Source organism: Petromyzon marinus, chromosome 15, assembly GCF_048934315.1.
Source record: "Petromyzon marinus isolate PM22_M1 ecotype Great Lakes invasive population chromosome 15, UKy_Petmar_22M1.pri1.0, whole genome shotgun sequence".
Taxonomy (NCBI): Eukaryota; Metazoa; Chordata; class Hyperoartia; order Petromyzontiformes; family Petromyzontidae; genus Petromyzon; species Petromyzon marinus.
This window is the reverse complement of record NC_133681.1, coordinates 6,706,589-6,727,392: the sequence shown is the minus strand read 5'-3', so window position 1 is coordinate 6,727,392 and position 20,804 is coordinate 6,706,589. Positions and strand designations below refer to the sequence as shown.

The following is a 20,804-nucleotide window of genomic DNA, read 5'->3' as shown; positions in this document are numbered from 1 at the left end:
GTATGTGGTGACGGCACCTGTCGTCCAGCTGACCCTGCGTGTCCCGCAGCTGCGAGCGCAGGTGGCGGATGGCGACCTCCTTCTGCTGCAGGGGGGTGAGGTACTGCTCGGGGGCGGGCGCGCGCACTCCATGGTTCTCGCTGCACGAAAGGTACTTCCACCGGCGGCTGCTCCGCAACACAACCACGCACGCAGCACTTTGTTGTTAGCCGGGCGGCAGCGGTGGCGGTGGCTTCACATGGGGCCTGTACTGCAGGCATACCTCTTGCAGCGCTCAGGATGCATTGCTGGTAAATGGAGCGCTGTATTAAACAGCGCTATAGGAGGTCACTATAACATGCTTCCAATGGAGATACGTTACCGACAGCGCTGGAGGAAACAGCGCTATAGGAGGTCACTATAACACGGTTCCAATGGAGATACGTTACCGACAGCGCTGGAGGAAACAGCGCTATAGGAGGTCACTATAACATGGTTCCAATGGAGATACGTTACCGACAGCGCTGTATTAAACAGCGCTATAGGAGGTCACTATAACATGCTTCCAATGGAGATACATTACCGACAGCGCTGGAGGAAACAGCACTATAGGAGGTCACTATAACATGGTTCCAATGGAGATACGTTACCGACAGCGCTGGAGGAAACAGCACTATAGGAGGTCACTATAACATGGTTCCAATGGAGATACGTTACCGACAGCGCTGGAGGAAACAGCGCTATAGGAGGTCACTATAACATGGTTCCAATGGAGATACGTTACCGACAGCGCTGGAGGAAACAGCGCTATAGGAGGTCACTATAACATGGTTCCAATGGAGATACGTTACCGACAGCGCTGGAGGAAACAGCGCTATAGGAGGTCACTATAACACGGTTCCAATGGAGATGCGTACCGACAGCGCTGGAGGAAACAGCGCTATAGGAGGTCACTATAACATGGTTCCAATGGAGATACGTTACCGACAGCGCTGGAGGAAACAGCGCTATAGGAGGTCACTATAACACGGTTCCAATGGAGATGCGTACCGACAGCGCAATAGGAAACAGCGCTATAGGAGGTCACTATAACATGGTTCCAATGGAGAAGTGTACGTACAGCGCTGTAAGAAACAGCGCTATAGATCACTATAACATGGTTCCAATGGAGATACGTTACTGATGGCACTATTTTTTTTAACTATGAGTGATATATGAAGGCTTAATTGGGGTATCGGTAATAGCCTTACTATTGATACTGTACACATGATACATGTATTAAATAATTTTTATACGTCAAAAATTACTTGATGAAGATACAATAAGTAATGTACTCACCAGGGCATTTGGTCAGAGCTTGTGTAAAATAACCACCTGCATTTTTCCATCCATACTGATGCCTTCCTTTGTTTAGCCACATTACCAGCACTATCACTTGCAGGCCTTTTTCCAGACATTCTGGGTCAAAAATGTCATCACAATGAAGCAAAAACAGTTACCAAAGGTCGAGCGATCAAGGCTGAAAACTATTTTAATTTCACCAGGTAAGGCTCACTGAGCTATATAGCTGTTTTTCAGAGGCAACCTTGCCACAAATGATAGCTCAACAAAGTGGCTTATCATGTGGACATTTATAGCAGCCAAATACTCTAAACGCATGTTTTAAAATGTGGAGCGAGCACGGGGAGAGAGACATGTTAACTCCAAATATACAGCAGGCGTCAGGGTCGGGATCGAACCCACGACCTCCTGTATACCAGGCGAGGGAGATAACATCTCCTAGCCACCGTGGCGTCAGGGCTGATGGGGCGGAGTCGGAGGCGCCGGTTGGCTCGGCATCACTGAGCGTGTGCACCTCCCTCGCGCTGGCTGAGCGAGCGGCTCGGAGAAAGCTACGCGTTCTCACGCAGAAATTCTCCTCCAGGACAAAGAGCGCGATAAGGAAACGGCATTATTCGAGGTATGCCTGTACAGCACCGTGGAGGCAGCGAGGCTTGGTGGATCACAGAAATGTTGTGATACTCCCTTCCCGTGGGCGTTGAGGTGCCGTATGCTCGCTCGCCAGGAAAAGGCGGTTATGGAAAAAAAACCCAGCATATTTCTGTGAATATCAAATGTAACCAAGTTACAACTTGTAATGTTATTCACATTGCGTTTTTACATGAAAAGCAAGATGACATAAACTTTTTAAGAACACCACTTCAAGCACCAAATATTCCAGAGCACAAACACTCCAGCGCTGCAGTAGTTACTGCGTAGTGCGGTGTTCCACTGGGCATGCCTGGTGTGTGGCGCTTCTGTGTGGAGACACAGCGAACCACAAGCGGGCATCGCTCTGCACACGGCTCGATGTTTGATCTTCTGGAATGCGATCTTTAATTTGACAATTCTTTTTCCATATTTATTAGGGTGTCCCAAAATATCCCATGAATAGAATCCGGCCAGGTGGCTTGGCGGTACAGCGAGCGACTTGCGACCAGAAGTTTGCGAGTTCAAATCCGGGTTGTGTTTTCTTGTTCATGTTTTTGTTTGTTGCGGTTGCACCCGATTCAAGAGCCGAATGGCTCACAGGGCTATACCAAAATAAATAAACTATGGAACTATGGACTCATCATCCCTCTGGGGTTGGTGAAATAACTAACATTTTGTGGGAGAGTCAATTATGGTTATATCTATGGAAAGACTCGCCCCCTTGCCATATGAATGTGGAATTTATAACCCCGGCTTAGGGCTGCATGCAGTAGATGAGCATCCTCTCAATGCTCGTTTGAGCAGCAACTCCCTTTGACAAAACGTATTCCTGTCACGTGCGGAACGCTGTACATCCATTTCGTTCCACGTTATTCGAGGACACACTGTGCATCTGAACAGCCGTTCAAGTCTTTTTCGTGTGACCAGGGTGATAACTCAAAGAGGCCAGGGATGATGACTCATTTGCAAGAGTCACCTGGGCCACCAAAATAACCAAAACAAAAACTAAAGCAACATCAGCAAAGGAAGCAAACCAGAGGAATCGGAACAAAACCCAGCGACATCGTCGGGAGAGTTTGCTCAACGCTTGGGTGACGCGGTGGACGGAGCGAACCTGAAGTTGGGGCTGGTGTCACAGCTCCTGCACGCTCCGGCGCTGCAGCACTCGGCCGATCCGGGCCCCGGAGCCAAGCGGGACACCTCTGGGACAGACAGGCGCTTGGGGGTCCCTCCGGGTAGGGCATCCAGACCCAGCTGAGCGCCGGACGACACCTTGCGCTTTGGGGAGCCCTTGATGGGAACTTGGGGCGTTTTCCTAAGAAGACAAATAAATGCGAGCAACGGCCATTTTAAGACAGAGTCCACGTGATAGGCACGCAATAATATTTAGCCGCGTTCTGCACCAAACGTGTAGAAAGTGGCCCTCGGCAGTCATGCTTCGGATGTGTTAGACATTGGGAGAGTACAAATGAGGCACCAAAGAATAAAAATGAGACAAGAAGCACAAAAAAGAGTAAATGAGAAAGGCCGTAAAGATCGGACAAAAAATAAAAATAAACGCGATGGTGCGGAGGAGATGGTAGAAACCAGAAAGACAGAGCAAACCTGACAGCACCAATGGGATAGCAATGGCTTACCATTCACGTATGCATTGCAATACATTCATATACTTAATTATGTACAGACAGTCCCCGAGATACAAACGTCCAACTTACGAACATCCGCACTCACGAACAAACCCCCTTAAGATGTTATTTTTTTCAAACCACCAAACTTTCAAACGTTCGGTCATACTTACGAACCGAACCGTGGAACTAATTTGTTCGACGGAGCGATCCTCTGCAAGGTGCAACGAGTGCCGGCATCCCGCGTGATGCACAGCAACAGTGTACCGCCCCCCTTCCCACAAGCAAGCCAGCTTCAGGACTCAAGGTATGTGAAAATAAAACAGATTTTTTTTTTGTTTCTGTTCATGGGTACTTTATTTTATGTTTTATTTACTATACATTATGTATTACAGTATTACATGGAAATGTACAAGATTTCTTATTTACGAGTTTAACAATGCTTCCCTTTTTTGTTATAAAAGTGACGGGATGTACAATTAAATATTGAGTTCTGAAATACGAACAAATCGACTTACGAACGGGTCACAGGAACGTAACCCATTGTTCATAAGTTGAGGGCTGCCTGTAATGCGGACTTTAAATTTAATTTCAGTTAATACAAATTTAGAATTCTCTCATTTATGGTTCCATTCGTATGTTTAAGTAATTTAACATTTAAAAATCACTGCAGTAATTGGCAATTTTGAGGTGGCACTGCGGTTCAAAGGTCCGAGCACTGAGCTGGCTGACACTGCAATCCCCAAAAACGGCATACAGAAGAAGAGAAATAAGTGGGTGACGGTTCGCAGGGAGGCACACTCACCTGGGCGAGGAGGCAGGGGAGGTGTTGCGGCTCGACATGGGGACTCCGTGCCGGGGGCGTCGGCCACCGCTGTGCCTGGCCGCACCTGCGGACGACACGCGCCATAGTGAGAGGAGCCAGTTTCCGCGCTAGCCCTCCTTTCCCCAACGAGTCCCCGCAGCACCACGCCTGCTGTTCAGCGGCATCAATTGGGTAAACCCCTTGAGCCCCAACCCCCCCTCCCCGCACCCGCCCATGGGCATTAAAACATTCACACGTCGGATTCGGGCTGAGTGGTGAGAATTGGCAAAGTGTGTGTTATTTTTCCATCACAGCGATATCCATTGCAGCATCGGAGCAGCCCAGTAATGCACAGTGACGGCAAACGGGAGTGTTCATCATCATTTTGTTTATTTTTAAACCTTCGAATGTCGACCCCTATGGACTTCAATAACAAGCTTCAACGACGTGTCTCCCCCCCCCCACCTTCCCTCGGTAGCTGAATTAATTTGCACCATTAAAATCCATCCTATTTATGTTTTATTCAAGACATTATTATTGTTGCAAATGTTAGTCCGAATGTTTTTGTAATAGGTAAGTAGGGTGGGGATTGAGCTTTATAATAATGTGCAGTATTTATTGATCTTTGTAAATATTCTTTAATTTAGAACCCATTGTTCACATTTATAATTTATTTACAAATACCATTAAATTCAAAGAAGCCGCATTGATTTTTGTATCAGGATTCTAACCGTCAACAAAAATAGGACATTGGACAGACAATGAGTGTCTGGCTCCTCTAGTCTCTACCTTATCTCAGCCGTGAAAAGATGATCTGCATTTCAGGATTAAATGTCATCGAACACATTCTCATCTTGAACGTTGCAGTAATTTGCTCGGTTTCACATTTACATGTGGTTTAAATTATTACTTTTATTTAGCTAAAAAACACATTTTCCCATTCTCTGTCAAACTGGACGTGAAATCCCCTGTCATGGCGAAGCGTATGAGGTCATCAGTTCGGTGACACATTTGCTGTGGCCTCCGAAAGCCATTTCCACTGTCAATGTTTCGACGGAAGACTGGCGAGCGTCTCTCATCTTTAACTCCCCCAGGCCAGCCCCCCACCCTTTCTCCCTTTACTTTGTCCCTCCTTCTCCCTTAACTTCCCTTCCCCATACAACAACAAAAATCACGTCCCAGCCCATAGTCCCCAACCCATGAGTTATGTGCCACCCCCCCCCCCCCCCCCGTGCTCTTCATTGGTCTTGCTCGCGTTCTGTCCCAGGCTCTTGTCAAATAAAAAAAACCAATACAAAAAAATCCCGATGTATCTGCTGCAGGTGAAACTCTAGGTCAGTGTTCTTCATTGTAAGGCCACCAGGAGCCACTGGCAGCCCCCCCCCCGACAATCCACAAATAGTTAAAACACCCCATGATCGCCGTGCTCTCAGACCCCAATGGCTTCAAATGTGTGTCGGCCATCAAACTGATGATGTCTTATTGGCTAAAGTGGCCACCCATTTGAAATATAGTGAAGAAACCAGTGAACTAGGAGCTCGCCATTCTTCCCTGCCGTTATTGAAATCAACAACAGGCGGCATCATGGCCCTAAGTTACTCGTAAATAGCATACATATCAACATGCCTGTCGTTATCATTCAAAGAGCAATGCTTTTTGAAATGTGACCAAAGCAGTGCATTTCTGCATTTAGACACTGCATTCATTTACTGTTACTCACAAAGGTAAATCGTAATTCAGCCCACCTCGCGAGAGCTGAGAGATTGTTAACACCTGATGATGCTGAATATAATCTCCAGAAAAATGTCGTAAAAAAATAATATTTTGCTTGCTTTTCAACATTCTAGTTTTCTGCAGAACCAAATCACTTGGTATATTTCCAGCACTCATTTGTGTACCAGAGATTAGAGCAGCACTTTTAAATGCCCTGTCCTTTAAATGAAAGGATGAAATGAAGCTTCCGTGGTAGATTTCAAAGATCCGTCATCAATTATGTATGACCCAATGCTGAAAATGTCAAGCGTTTGAGAAGCAGAAGGGAAGATCTGTCATGTACTGCCCATAGTGGCAAATGAGATAGTTTTAATAATTGCGGTACAGAAGGAACTTGGATATTCAATTGTTTTCTTAAAGACAAAACTGGGCTGTTACAAATGGTATAATGCAAGGGGTCATATCTTGAGTACAACCCTTTGCATGGAGAGTGTGAATAAAACAATTCCAATATTCATATAAATTAAACACATTAGGCATTGCACTTAAAATTGCATTTTATATTGATATAAAACAACTCATTACGACTCGGAATATAGGAAAGAGTATATCAAAATAATTATATTGTGTGTTCAAATTAATCCAGCTGCATGGAATTTTGCAGTGCCTCACTGGGCATCAGGAGTTAAAGTCTCAGCTTGGGATAAACTCTGCCCATCACCCCCCCCCCCCCCCGAATTACGTAACGTGGCTGTGATTTTGTAGTACTGTAGTAATGTGGAATGTGCAGCACTTGCTGCCAATGGGAACGAGTACCACTTGTTCACACAGGCGTTTTGACTTTTTTAACTCGGGAAAATTACGGGTAAAAATCCAAGTCGAGAAAATCACTTCTTTGTTCGCTTAATTATTTACATTAGCAGGTCAAAATTGGGCAGTTTTTAACGTACCACAAGACCTGCAAATTAGTAATAAAGTTATCCCTCGATTTACGTTGGGTTTACAAAATCTCGCATTGTAGCAAGTGATATAGGCAGATGTTTTTTTTAAGTTAGGAGTAGAGTTGCCATGACGATCATTTACTACTCCCATGAACCTGTAATAAAAATGTATAGTCTATGCTTTCAAATCGCCCAATGTGACTTCACAAATATGTCCACCCCAATTGTTCACGTAGCAGCATCAAAGACATCTCAGTGGATTCGTGCTGATTGGGACATCTGTTGCACAATATACACATATAATACGAGAAAACCCCTACAAAGGTTAGGAGGTGAAATATAGCAATTACAAAGGAGGCTTTAAGGCTTAAATGGGCTGTGCTTCGTGAAAAAAAATCTAAAAAGCAGTCACGTGGTGAAGTTTATCCGTTCAGCAAAGTGCAAAAAAAGACAAAGATCCTCCATATATCCTTAACAGACTATTGGGGGAAGTGCTTTTAGCGAGCGCTCTATGAAAGATGGGGACGGCGCACGAGGGGCTGGGTGGCCAGCACCACGCCCGGCCGCCTTTGTCTCCCAAGTGACGATGTTTACACACTGCACTCGGTACTAATTTGAGGCTGAGTCGACCTAGGGGAGGCCCTCAACAGGTTCAGATAATCGTCACCGGTGTTGGCCACGAGCAGGAATCGAACTCGGGTCGCCGGGTTCATAGCGCAGCGCACTAACCGCTACACTACCGCTCCCCAACAAACTGCACACATAACGCACATGAAGAAAATCCAGTTCAACCTCATAAGCAAGTGAGGCTGGTATGCCCAATGCCACACAAGATCCAATCCCACTCAATCCAAGCACATTCCATTCCAAACTGATGTGATCCATTACGCAGATGGGTTTTGCAGCTTCAGATAGCAACTGGCTTTAGTGTTGACTTTCTGTGTCATGGTCACGAATAAAACCTGAGTTTCTGTGATCGTAGTGCAATGCGCTATCCGCTGCATCTCCGCTTCTTCCCAAAAGCACAGCGTACGTGCCTACACTCACCAGCACTCCAGCAGAACCTGAATGCAAATTGGGCCATTGTAATACACATGATTTGGAATGCAACATCTAGCCCAGAGCAGCAGACGACCGGAAATATGAGATGCTAAGACGCTAGTCGTCTCACGTGCGAGTGAGACTGGCACTCTGTACTGCAATTCAGAGTTGCGTGCCCATTTCAGGCAGATGGGGAGGAAGGTGAGAGAAGAGTCGTGAAAATGCACCAGGAAGCACTGCCACGGATGACCCCCTACCACGGTGGTTCTCAACCGGGGGGGGGTGGGGGGTACGCGTGGTAATGTCCCAGGAGGCACGTGGGGTGATTTATAAATGCGTGAAATTATATCGTACGTGAGCGTCATTGGTGAATATTCATGTATGAATCTGCCAATATTAAATATCTATGATAAAATTGTCAATCCATATGGTAACCTGGAACGATATAAAAGACCTTTCTGAACTCATTGATCGTAAACAATGTGGTTTCCAAGAGTAACCATAGAGTGCGAACAAATTATCGTATGCGTGCAGAGCGTCCGTTGAATTTATTTTTTTATTCGCTTGCAGATACCAGTCAGGACACCTCACAAAATGGGCAATCTGTTAAAATATTGATGTTCATTATTCGTACTTTTTTTTAGAACCATGTTGGGTCAGGCAAGGGGGGTAGTCGGTTGAAACAAAATTTTACAACGGATACAGTAGCCAAAAACAGGTTGAGAATTACCACTGCGCTACCCCATATCCTGCTTTTCCCACGGTGAACCCTTATTGATCACCAATCAGGTGTGGACTGTTAGATGTCATGTTCCAGATCCTCCAATTCCTCACCCCCTCATGCGGCATCCACCAAGTGTTGGTCCTCCCATTCACGCACAGGGCATGGCATGGCAAGCGACAATCTTTTGCACAAATAATGTGTTACGGTGAGGCAAGTGTGTGCCCGGTCACGTGATCATACTTGTGCGATTAAGCACGCGAAACTGAATTTCCAACAGCTTTGTTGCCAATATCCATAGAATGCCACGCCGCATTTCAATTCCACCTGTTCATCCGGTCGTTCACAATCAGCCTTCGCCAAATAAACATTGCTCGCAAGATCCTACCTTTAATACGTTGCCATGGCAACACATGAAACATTTTCAAACCCCCCCCCTAACCGCCAGTGACAGGAGACACCGGGAGGAATTGACACACGGATATAGGGCAATCTTTGATTTTGCATAAGCATACAACATCTTAGAAACAATATCCAATACTCTTCGCATGAATTTTGTTCGGCCATGGCAGTATCCGGTGTTTAGTAAGGTTGGGCATTCACTCTCATGCATTTTGTCTTAAAGAGCGTTAATAATCCTGCAACAATGTAAGCTATAATCATTTTTTTCCCCGCAGTGTCAATCTGTGTCAACCCTTCTATTTTCATACACATAGTTTGGGCCGTTTTCACAAACCCACATTGCAACCTCTGGTTTGTTGGGCTTCATCTCGCTAGGAATGTTCATTGAACTCAAATAGTAAACAGTGGCAAAACTCTGCTCCATGAAACACTCTCAACATCGGTGGATACAGATCTTTTCTGGTGCCTCTACTTGAAGATAGAATGCTGGCAAGAGCAAAAAAAAACAATGTAAATGCAGTTTGAACACTGATTTGTCATTTCGTAAAATGTGTGCCTTAATTTTTTCAACATCAATATTAAAGGTGCCAGAATAGGTGCACCTCTCTTGTATATAGTAGTTGCATGTAAGCGTTGTTCACCTGTGTGGTACGTGCATCCTGGAGTTATAGTCACGTGCGATTGTAAATCTCGACGTAAGAGATGTTTGCCTATGCGCTGGTGCCAGGATAAGTACACCCTTATTAATGTACAACATTTGAATAAGTACAGAAAAGTGTATCCATAACCCCTTTACCTGTGTGGCACAATCATCCTCAGCCGTGTTCTATCCACTGCTAGAGGAAGGCAACACCAGTGTAGCATGCATCACTCCAGCCTGCGACTGCATTGTGTTGAATTTTACGAGGCGTTTGTCCGTGAGCATCCAGTCAATTTAATCTATAAATTATCTCTTCGTCACCCTGATGACGATTGCTTGTGTTGCGATCGAAACGTCGTAGATTTGTGTTATTTTCTTTTAACCTATCTACGTGACTTTACCGAAAAACCTAAAGAATATGAATTCCTGCAGTCACGAAAGCTTTAAGTCAATATTTTTACACTGTTTTCATCTGCCCTGCCACAATGTACTGCATATGAATAAATAATAATAGAGGTGACTAAACATATCTTATTTGCTACAGATTAATACAGCCCGATTTATACCCTCCCGCTTTACATACTTTCGCTATAACACACTCGAGATTTACGAACTTAAGCCTGAAGCGACACATTTTTTACGTTCCAGAGCGAATATTTGGGCGCCAGGTGGCACCCAACAGATGGCACCCATGCGTACCGTATGTATGACAAATTTTTATACAAGTGTAACCTATTTAATATGATAAACTAATAATAATACATATAGTATAACAGGCAAGGTAATTTATCGTAATGTATCAATAATGTACACTTGTGAGAATAGGTTTTCCCCTTTTTTCTGGCAACAAAACAGGTGTCAAGATATTCTTGGTTCTTTCGGTAAAGTCACGTAGAAGGGAAACAATAAAATAAAAATATAAAACAATAAAATTCTCACGACGTTTCGACTGCAACACAAGCAATCATCATCAGGTGTGAAAACCACAGCAAGAACATTTGAAAAAAGTGGCGGGTTTTTTTTTACGTTAGCACCACGGAGAGCGATTTGGCAGTTATTCAGATGGACGAGTCCATCTATGTTCGGAAAAGAGGAGGGGAGAGACGAAAATAATGGATGCGGTCTGAAAACCACCGTAAGCGTGAACAATCAATTAAGACCCGAAATGGTTTATCAAATCCTTCCAATGATTGCTAAGCCAGAATCCATCTTCTCGGTTGAAATTGTTTCTGTGTTTGTATATGTGGATAGCCTCATGAACGAATCTCTCATGGTAGCCAGATGGCTTGCAAAGAACCTCTGTCTTGGAGAAGTCAATGTCATGTGAGCCTACTGAATTATAACAGTGATCTGCCACGGCCGAGGTGTTGGTCCTACCGTGTTTTAGGTCTGCTTTGTGTTCACGAATGCGGTCCGAGACATGTAGTTTGGTTTCTCCAATGTAACTACTACCACAGAGGCAACTTAGTTTGTAGACGCCAGGGTACTGTATGTCCGGAATCACATCTTTTACAGACGGAACCAGATCACGGATTTTATGTAATGTGTTGAATCGGACCTGGATCTTGTGTTTATTCAAGATTTTGGAGATATTTTTTGTGATCCCCGCAATGTATGGTAAAGTGATGGTTTTGAAAGGCTCCTCAAGAGGGTCCTTCTTCATGGTTGGAGTGATAGCTTTGCGGATTGTGTAGTCGGAGTAACCATTAGCCTTAAGAGCTTGGTGTACGTGCTTGAGTTCACTGGCTATGTGTTCCTGGTCGGATATGCATTAGGCTCTATGGTGCAGAGTCTTGATGATGGAATTCTTCTCGGATGGATGGTGGTGGGAATCCGGTTTCAGGTAAGCATCCGAATGGGTAGCTTTCCTGTAGACAGAGTGGCTCATTGAACCATCATGTCTCTTTTTTATTAGGACATCCAAAAAATGTAGCTTGCCATCTTTTTCGACTTCCATGGTAAATCTGATGGCTGGGTGTATGGAATTGATGTGGTCGAGGAATTGGTCTAGAGCAGGCCGGCCATGTGGCCAGATGACAAAAGTGTCATCCACGTACCTCTTCCATAAGGTTGGGCGCAGAGTGGCAGTCTGGATGGCGTCAGTCTCAAATTTCTACATGCAAATGTTGGCTACAACTGGAGATAGGGGGGGAGCCCATAGGGGTGCCCTCAGTTTGTTTGTAGAAAGTTCCATTCCAAGTGAAGTATGTATTGGTTAAGCAGTGTCTCACCAGGGGGGTACCTCAGTATTTAGTCCTTGATGAACCAAGTCTTCAATGATTGCGATGGTGTCAGGTACAGGAACCTTGATGAATAAGGAAACTACATCAAAACTGACAAGCAGGTCGTCTGGGGACAGGGAAATACGCGTGATTGTCGATACCAGGTGAGTAGAATTTTGTACCGCAGAGGTGGTTTTTCCAGTGAAAAATGTTCTTGCTGTGGTTTTCACACCTGATGATGATTGCTTGTGTTGCAGTCGAAACGTCGTGAGAATTTTATTGTTTTATATCTGTATTATTTTATTGTTTCCCTTCTACGTGACTTTACCGAAAGAACCAAGAATATGCATCCCTGCAGTCACGAAAGCTTTAAATCAAAATTTAGGTGTCAAGATGTTAAAACACCAAACTGAAACCTTTTACAAGGAATTATGTCTGCATTAACCACAATAACTTGTTGCCAGAATGCAAACAAAAAACGTACTCTGATAATATATGCATTGTCTTTGAAACCGATTGGTCCACAGGAAAATCTCTTGTGATCCGCCACCCGTGGACCGCTGTCAACGTATTGGCCACTGGAAAGAACTTTCTATATTTTAGCTCTACCAATAGTGGTGCCAGGATACGTGCACCTGTCTTAACTGTACGGTATTTAGTAAGTTTATGACAGCTGTCTTCCATTTGTAGCCGTGCCTGAACGGGTGCACCTACATATTTGTAAGAGCTGTACAATACAGCGGTGCTTTGGAATAGGTGCACACCGCGTCATAGCCGGTACACACACAAGACTGCTGCCACCGGCTATACAGCGCGCCGGCAATCGTGCAGACCGGGTGGTGAGGGTGTTGTATCTCGAGGCGTCACCACAGCAACGTCTGTGCCAGAGCTGCGTTACCACTGTTAAGAGGATGGCGCGCAATTTCGGCATTGGGCATCAGTGTTTTGCCGTAACTAGGTACTGCGCTGTGTAATGTACGTGCATATGTATGTTGAACTTCTTTCGCACCGTACGTTGCCAACCGTGCTTATCGGAGGTGCGGGGGAAATACTGTGTTGTGCCGTGCTGTCCGATTGTATAGCATTGTACTGTATTGCTTTGTTTACTAATGTTATCCAGCGTTTTGTATTTTATTCAATAAACAGTTCAATGGGATGCCACCATGGTGTGATGGTTATCAAACTGGACTTGCAATCCAGAGGTCGTTGGTTTAACCTCCTGGCACGCCAGTTTAAGAAACAGGCATGCTTCTTAATCTTTCCACCTCAGTCCAACCGGCAGTACCAATGGGTACACACCACAATTAGTTGATCGCCACAGTGCGTGTGGTGGAGTAAAGTGGCGAGATGTTAACTACTTCGCCAGGTATACAGGAGGTCATGGGTTCGATCCCGACCCTGACGCCTGCTGTATATTTGAAGTTTGCTTGTCTTTCTCCCCGTGCTCGTGTGGTTTTTCTCCGGGTCCTCTGATTTTTCCCTCCACATTTAGAATTAACATCACGTGTTCAGAGAATTTGGCTGCTATACATTTCCATACGATAAGCCACTTCACTGAGCTATCATTTGTGGCCAAGGTCGCTTCTGAAAAAGAGCTACATAGTTCAGGGGGCCTTATCTGGTAAAATAAAAGTAGTTTAGTTTCTAAGACGTGACCAGTTGGGAAGAGTAGGCCAAATACGGTCGAGAGGGCTCTAGAGCTCCTAGGTTTGGACACCCTTCTGGCAGCAGTCGTGCGAGCAAGCAATTTCTACGGCTGCACCTTTACCTTCGACTAACTTTATTGCCCGGTCAAGTTACATTGTTACGAGTGTACTATGCTGTTTTGGTTACATTGTGCTGTGGTGTACTGTATTAACATGTGTTAATAATGTCGTGGCAACAAGCAAAAAGAAAAACATCGATGTCAATTGATCGCAGCCAATTGTGTTCATTAAAAGCACATAAATCACTTGGCAGCAGTGCATTCGATGGGCAGTATGAGATGTGTGCTCATGCCAAGTCCCACAGTCAGCTCATTTTCAGTTAATTTATTTTGGTATAGCCCTGTGAGCCATTCGGCTCTTGAATCAGGTGCAACCACAACAAACATAAAACAAAAACAGTCCATACAGTGAGGGAAAAAAGTATATGATCCCCTGCTGATTTTGTACGTTTGCCCACTGACAAAGAAATTATCAGTCTATAATTTTAATGGTAGGTTTATTTGAACAGTGAGAGACAGAATAACAACAACAAAATCCAGAAAAACGCATGTCAAAAATGTTATAAATTGATTTGCATTTTAATGAGGGAAATAAGTATTTGACCCCCTCTCAATCAGAAAGATTTCGGCTCCCAGGTGTCTTTTATATAGGTAACGAGCTGAGATTAGGAGCACACTCTTAAAGGGAGTGCTCCTAATCTCAGCTTGTTACCTGTATAAAAGACACCTGTCCACAGAAGCAATCAATCAATCAGATTCCAAACTCTCCACCATGGCCAAGACGAAAGAGCTCTCCAAGGATGTCAGAGACAAGATTGTAGACCTACACAAGGCTGGAATGGGCTACAAGACCATTGCCAAGCAGCTTGGTGAGAAGGTGACAACAGTTGGTGTGATTATTCGCAAATGGAAGAAACACAAAAGAACTGTCAATTTCCCTCGGCCTGGGGCTCCATGCAAGATCTCACCTCGTGGAGTTGCACTGATCATGAGAACGGTGAGGAATCGGCGCAGAACTACACGGGAGGATCTTGTCAATGATCTCAAGGCAACAGGGACCATAGTCACCAAGAAAACAATTGGTAACACACTACGCCGTGAAGGACTGAAATCCTGCAGCGCCCGCAAGGTCCCCCTGCTCAAGAAAGCACAAATACATGCCCGTCTGAAGTTTGCCAATGAACATCTGAATGATTCAGAGGACAACTGGGTGAAAGTGTTGTGGTCAGATGACACCAAAATGGAGCTCTTTGGCATCAACTCAACTCGCTGTGTTTGGAGGAGGAGGAATGCTGCCTATGACCCCAAGAACACCATCCCCACCGTCAAACATGGAGGTGGAAACATTATGCTTTGGGGGTGTTTCTCTGCTAAGGGGACAGGACAACTTCACCGCATCAAAGGGACGATGGACGGGGCCATGTACCGTCAAATCTTGGGTGAGAACCTCCTTCCCTCAGCCAGGGCATTGAAAATTAGTCGTGGATGGGTATTCCAGCATAACAATGACCCAAAACACACGGCCAAGGCAACAAAGGAGTGGCTCAAGAAGAAGCACATTAAGGTCCTGGAGTGGCCTAGCCAGTCTCCAGACCTTAATCCCATAAAAATCTGTGGAGGGAGCTGAAGGTTCGAGTTGCCAAACGTCAGCCTCGAAACCTTAATGACTTGGAGAAGATCTGCAAAGAGGAGTGGGACAAAATCCCTCCTGAGATGTGTGCAAACCTGGTGGCCAACTACAAGAAACGTCTGACCTCTGTGATTGCCAACAAAGGTTTTGCCACCAAGTACTAAGTCATGTTTTGCAGAAGGGTCAAATACTTATTTCCCTCATTCAAATGCAAATCAATTTATAACATTTTTGACATGCGTTTTTCTGGATTTTTTTGTTGTTATTCTGTCTCTCACTGTTCAAATAAACCTACCATTAAAATTATAGACTGATCATTTCTTTGTCAGTGGGCAAACGTACAAAATCAGCAGGGGATCAAATACTTTTTTCCCTCACTGTAGCAGCAGCCGTGTTGCATGTTTGCTCGGCTGCCTGAAATGAATTCCCAAACAGCTCTGAATTATGCGGCTGCTGTGGCTGCTGCTGCTGCTGCCCAGCTTCCATCATCGGAATATAATGCCTGCCTGAGTGCCGCTTCATTGCGCACCACGTGACTGGCCATGACTCAGCCTTGCTTGAAGAATGGCAGCAGCAAGCAGCCACAGCCTCAGTCTCAGCCTGTCGTGATGCGCCTGGCCTGCCGTCGGGCCGAATTACCCGATTTACGTATCAACGATCTCTCCCCAACCAGGGATCTCCTCCCCCCCCCCCCCCTTCGCCGTGCACGCCGTCATAAACATATTCTGTCGACGTCCTAATGCGCCATTTCATTATCACAATATGATTTTTCCGACGTTTCAGTCCATCGTCTTGTACAAGTACGTTCACAAATGTAATGTCACGGTGCTAAATGTATGGCTTACAGCGTACATATAACAAACTGCGGTGTAATTGAATTAGAGTGATGACGCTATTGACTTGTGTGGTTGATGTTGTGTTTCAACAGTGTGCCTGTGCATTCATTCGCATTACCACGCTCAAGGTCAATACAGTGCTTTACAGTATAACAAAGTATTATGGCAAAAATTATGATTTTTTTTTTTATATAAAAAACAGTTAATTTGAGGATTTTAACAAAACCATAATATAAAACAAAAATATCTTAATAAGTATGCGATGTTAATGATAGTCGTTATGGTTTTGCATGACGTTATAAATACTGATTTTTTTTTCAGATTCTAAATTAGGGGTACCGTTTGCGTTTTGTGTCAAACAATTTTATCAACTTCATCTCCATCATCACCACCACTTCCAACCATCTTAATTGTTCTGTAGCCCCATCAACAACAGTGTACGGGTGCCCAGCCTTGAGCGTCCGTGAGGTCCGCTTCCACTGAGAACAGGGAGCCTCGATAAATAATTCATGCGAACTGCACCGCAAGTGGAATTCCCTGAAACAGTGCTTGGAGTGGAGGCGGAAGGATAATCCGCTCTAAGGGGCACCCACCCAAAGCTGGCTCACAGCACGATGCCAACAGCCACAGCAGCAACAGTCCGGGAGACCTCTCTCACTAAGGTTTTTGAGATGGGGCGATGAGGGTAATGATTATAGAGTGTGAAAATGGGGAGGAGGAATGGGCCAATTGGTGCAAAGTAATACCGGCTTGATGTTGGTGTTATACGTTGCCAACATCTGTACGCACTGTACTGCACTGTCCTTGGCAATTGCCACTTTAAAAATCTTAAAGCCAAGCATCAACCATCCTTTGAGGTGTACATCACACAAGTGTGCAAACACATTTCGTTGCCTGAAGCTCTAAATGAAGCCAGACGCGTGATCTATCCATGGTACTGTGGTGTAGTGCGAGTTTATCGGTGGCCAGAGCAAACAGAAATGTTACCGGTGAGAGGCTTCTGCGGCTCTAGACGCCCAAGGCAGTAGTAGTGAGATTGAGATGTCCTCCCCGTCTCTGCTCTGAACGTGAATGTTCCAAACACATTTCCTCTAGTGCCGCCGCCGCCGCTGGCAGGTGTCTTGATGACAAAACGGTCTCTTCCGTCGGACTGATACTCGGCGTGCTTGTGCTTGCCACCATCTGCAACATGTGCGACAACACACAGTCCGTGAATAAATCACACTACATATAATTTAGAATCAACATGCGTATATTTGGAGTCTGCATGTTCTTAGCATGATTTCTCTCCGGGTCCTCCGGTTTTTCCCTCCACACTTAGAATCAATGTCCGTTTAGAGTATTTGGCTGCTATAAATGTCCAAATGATAAGCCACTTCGTTGAGCTATCACTGGTGACCAGGTCGCTTCTGAAAAATAGCTATATCGCTCAGTGGGTCTTCAGTGGTAAAATAAAAAATAGTTTTAGTTTAGTTTCTATAAATCGTTGAATCTATTCTTCAGAAGCTGCAATGCGCTCACGAATTTCCAAGGTTAGAGCCTACTTCAGTCACCAGTGGTAGAATGTATGTCATGTCATACACGTAATACACAGTACACGTTTGTTATACTCGGACTAAGCTTGATGGAAAAAGACTCGTAAACATAGACCACACTTTGTGCTGAAGGAAGAACTGCAGAATATGACGGCAGGTTTTTGTGCAATATTTTTTAAACACATAACGTGTACCGAGTGAACAAAAAAAAAACTAGCCGCTATATAGTAATGCAAATAATAACAATGTACTTCCCTTTGTCAATACACTGCTGGCAAAGAGCCTCCCCATGCTGTATTGGTCATGGGGGTTTGATGATAATGTACGTACACTAACATCGCCATGATGCCAATTCAGTGCCAGTCTGGATAACGCAAGGCTGGCAGGCCTGCTTCAGGTATCGCTCGCCACTGATGTCAGCCATGGCTGGGAAATCGTGAACTCGGTCAAGGGTAGCCACAGTGTTGCTCACCACTGTTCCACCGCTCCACACGACAGCAAAAGTACGCAGGGCTGCAATGGCATCTTGCAGCACGTCGTGAATGAGGATGTCACGTACTGCAATTAGTCGAATATGCCAGAAGCAATGGACACAAATCACAAAAAAATGCAGATATGTGTGTGTGTGTATGTGCCATGGCTGCTATAACCTGCCTCCAACTGAAGACTGCATTCATCCTCTTACGCTCGCCGTAATGTCAGCGAATGCATTTATGAGCACTTCACCGCTCGAGTGTCATCGTCCAAGTAGCCAGGGTACATTGTGAGACGTGACGACGATGATGATGATGAACAATGCAACGGGTTGTTATGCTGCACTGAATTATTCTGCAAGTGTGCAAGTGTCAGTAGTGTACGGCAGAGTGCATGCAGGATGACGCCATACGGACGCTTGCCGTCGTGTTTTTAGTGCGACGTGCAGTGATGCATCTGGATGTTAACATTGCTATTCAGTGCCGTGAATAAAGAAAACAATCCGGACGATGCGTTTCACGCTCTCTTCACGGCATCCTCAGTCTTATGGGCTAAGGTTGCAAATGTCTCCGAATGCTTTAGGTAACTCGAAACGCCGTTGCTGCAAGTTCATCAATCCACCCACGAGTCAAGTTTTGCACTATTACCGCACACCGCTCTTAAAAAAACACACTGGGTCGTGTCGACATTCACGAAGCGAAGCGACTTGAAAGCCTTGGGCCACCCTATATGCGACGCGGATGCACGTTGCAGGACAGGGCAGCATTCAAATGCAATCACCGCTGGCGCCCTGCGCATGAACGTCGACACGTGTATTAGCAGGTTTACGTTGGGCACGAAAAGCGGAGACCCTTTAAACGCCAGTCATGCCAAGTGTCCGTGTCGCCTGGCTCTGATCGTGACATCGGTGGCTGGCTGTATGACGGGCAGAAAGCAGCAGCAGCATCATCATCACAGGGCCTTGTGGAATCAATCGCACAGCACGCTAAACAGCTATGTAACGGGTCATTGCTTCGGCAGTAAGAGCTATGATATTGTTTACACCGTTGTTGCTAGGCTATTGATACTGCTGCTGTATTGTTATTGCTAGGGCAATTGCTGACACTGTAAGTGCTTTGGGGCAGGCGGTTGCTTATATTTACCGTATTCATAGTCACAGCGCTCGGCCTGTACAGGTTTTTAATGAAATCCTCACGGACGAAATGAGACAAATGTATAAAGGGGTTCAATTGGGTTACGCGATACAAAGTATTACGTGGTGTAGGCAGTCAGGCGTGCGTTCGTAGCGAATAATAATAATAAAAGCCTTATGCACCTTAACGCACATTGGCCACTATACAAGCCCCGTATGGTGCAGTCGGAGCCAGATCCCCACCACCGCCACCACACCACAGGCCAGAGGCGCTTCGTGCGTAGCAGACCCCCGTCTCCCGATACGGACATGCAAGCACACATGCGTGCCACGTGCGTTACTAATTGCGCAGGCCGTGTCGTTCATGTGCGAGTGTACACAGCCGCCCATGCCTCTTGTAGGACGCCGGGTGAGAGCACGAACACGAACACCCCCGCCGCCGCCACGCGCGACGCAGTGCGCCTCCCAGCCAGCTCGCGGCACGCCAAGCCCTGGTAACTCACGTCCACCATCTAACCCCACCACACACACCTGCTATCACCGCGTCGTGGTGGTGAGGGTGGTGGTGGTGAGGGTGGTGGTGAGGGTGAGGGTGGGGGTGGTGAGGGTGGTGGTGGTGAGGGTGGTGGTGGTGACGGTGGTGGTGGTGGTGAGGGTGCCGGTGGTGATGGTGCTGGTGGTGGTGGTGAGGGTGGCGGTGGTGAGGTTGGGGGGGTTGGTGGTGAGGGTGGTGGTGGTGAGGGTGGTAAGGGTGGTGGTGGTGAGGGTGGTGGTGGTGAGGGTGGTGGTGGTGGTGGTGAGGGTGGTGGTGGTGGTGAGGGTGGTGGTGGTGGTGAGGGTGGTGGTGGTGGTGAGGGTGGTAAGGGTGGTGAGGGTGGTAAGGGTGGTGGTGGTGAGGGTGGCGGTGGTGGTGGTGAGGGTGGTGGTGGTGAGGGTGGTGGTGGTGAGGGTGGTGAGGGTGCCCCCCGTGCCCCCCGTGCGCTCACCGAACAGTGGGGGGCCCCGCACCCTTCGTGCCACTCGCCGCCGCTCCGCTGGGGGGGTCGCGGGGGGCCCCGGGCTACGGGCGCGCGGGGGTCGCGCTGCCTCAGCAGCAGAAGCAGCCTGCGTGGGAGACGGGGAGGTGGTGGTGGTGGGGGGACACCTCCTAACGAAGCTCCCAAAGATCGAGCGGCAGCAGCAGCAGCCACACAGCTACCCCACACAGCTACACCACCACCATCAGCAGCAGCACTACACCACACAGCTACACCACCACCATCAGCACTACACCACACAGCTACACCACACAGCTACACCACCACCATCAGCACTACACCACACAGCTACACCATCAGCAGCACAGCTACACCACACAGCTACACCAGCCCCATCAGCAGCAGCAGCACCACTACACCACCATCATCAGCAGCACTCACACCCAGCGACTCTC

General features: G+C 46.4%; 1 protein-coding gene across 1 annotated transcript in view; it reads right to left on the bottom strand.

Annotated features, from left to right (window-relative positions):
* LOC116942629 (syntaphilin-like) overlaps positions 1 to 20,804 on the bottom strand; it is a 31,049-nt gene extending 10,245 nt beyond the window's left edge. Inside the window, exons 1-5 of the mRNA XM_032954764.2 lie at positions 20,359 to 20,804; positions 17,219 to 17,413; positions 4,381 to 4,465; positions 3,065 to 3,265; positions 18 to 167 (exon numbers count right to left, since the gene is read on the bottom strand). Of these exons, the coding sequence (XP_032810655.1) occupies positions 18 to 167; positions 3,065 to 3,265; positions 4,381 to 4,418 (389 nt within the window). The 5' untranslated portion in view covers positions 4,419 to 4,465; positions 17,219 to 17,413; positions 20,359 to 20,804. The remainder of the gene's footprint in view (positions 1 to 17; positions 168 to 3,064; positions 3,266 to 4,380; positions 4,466 to 17,218; positions 17,414 to 20,358) is intronic.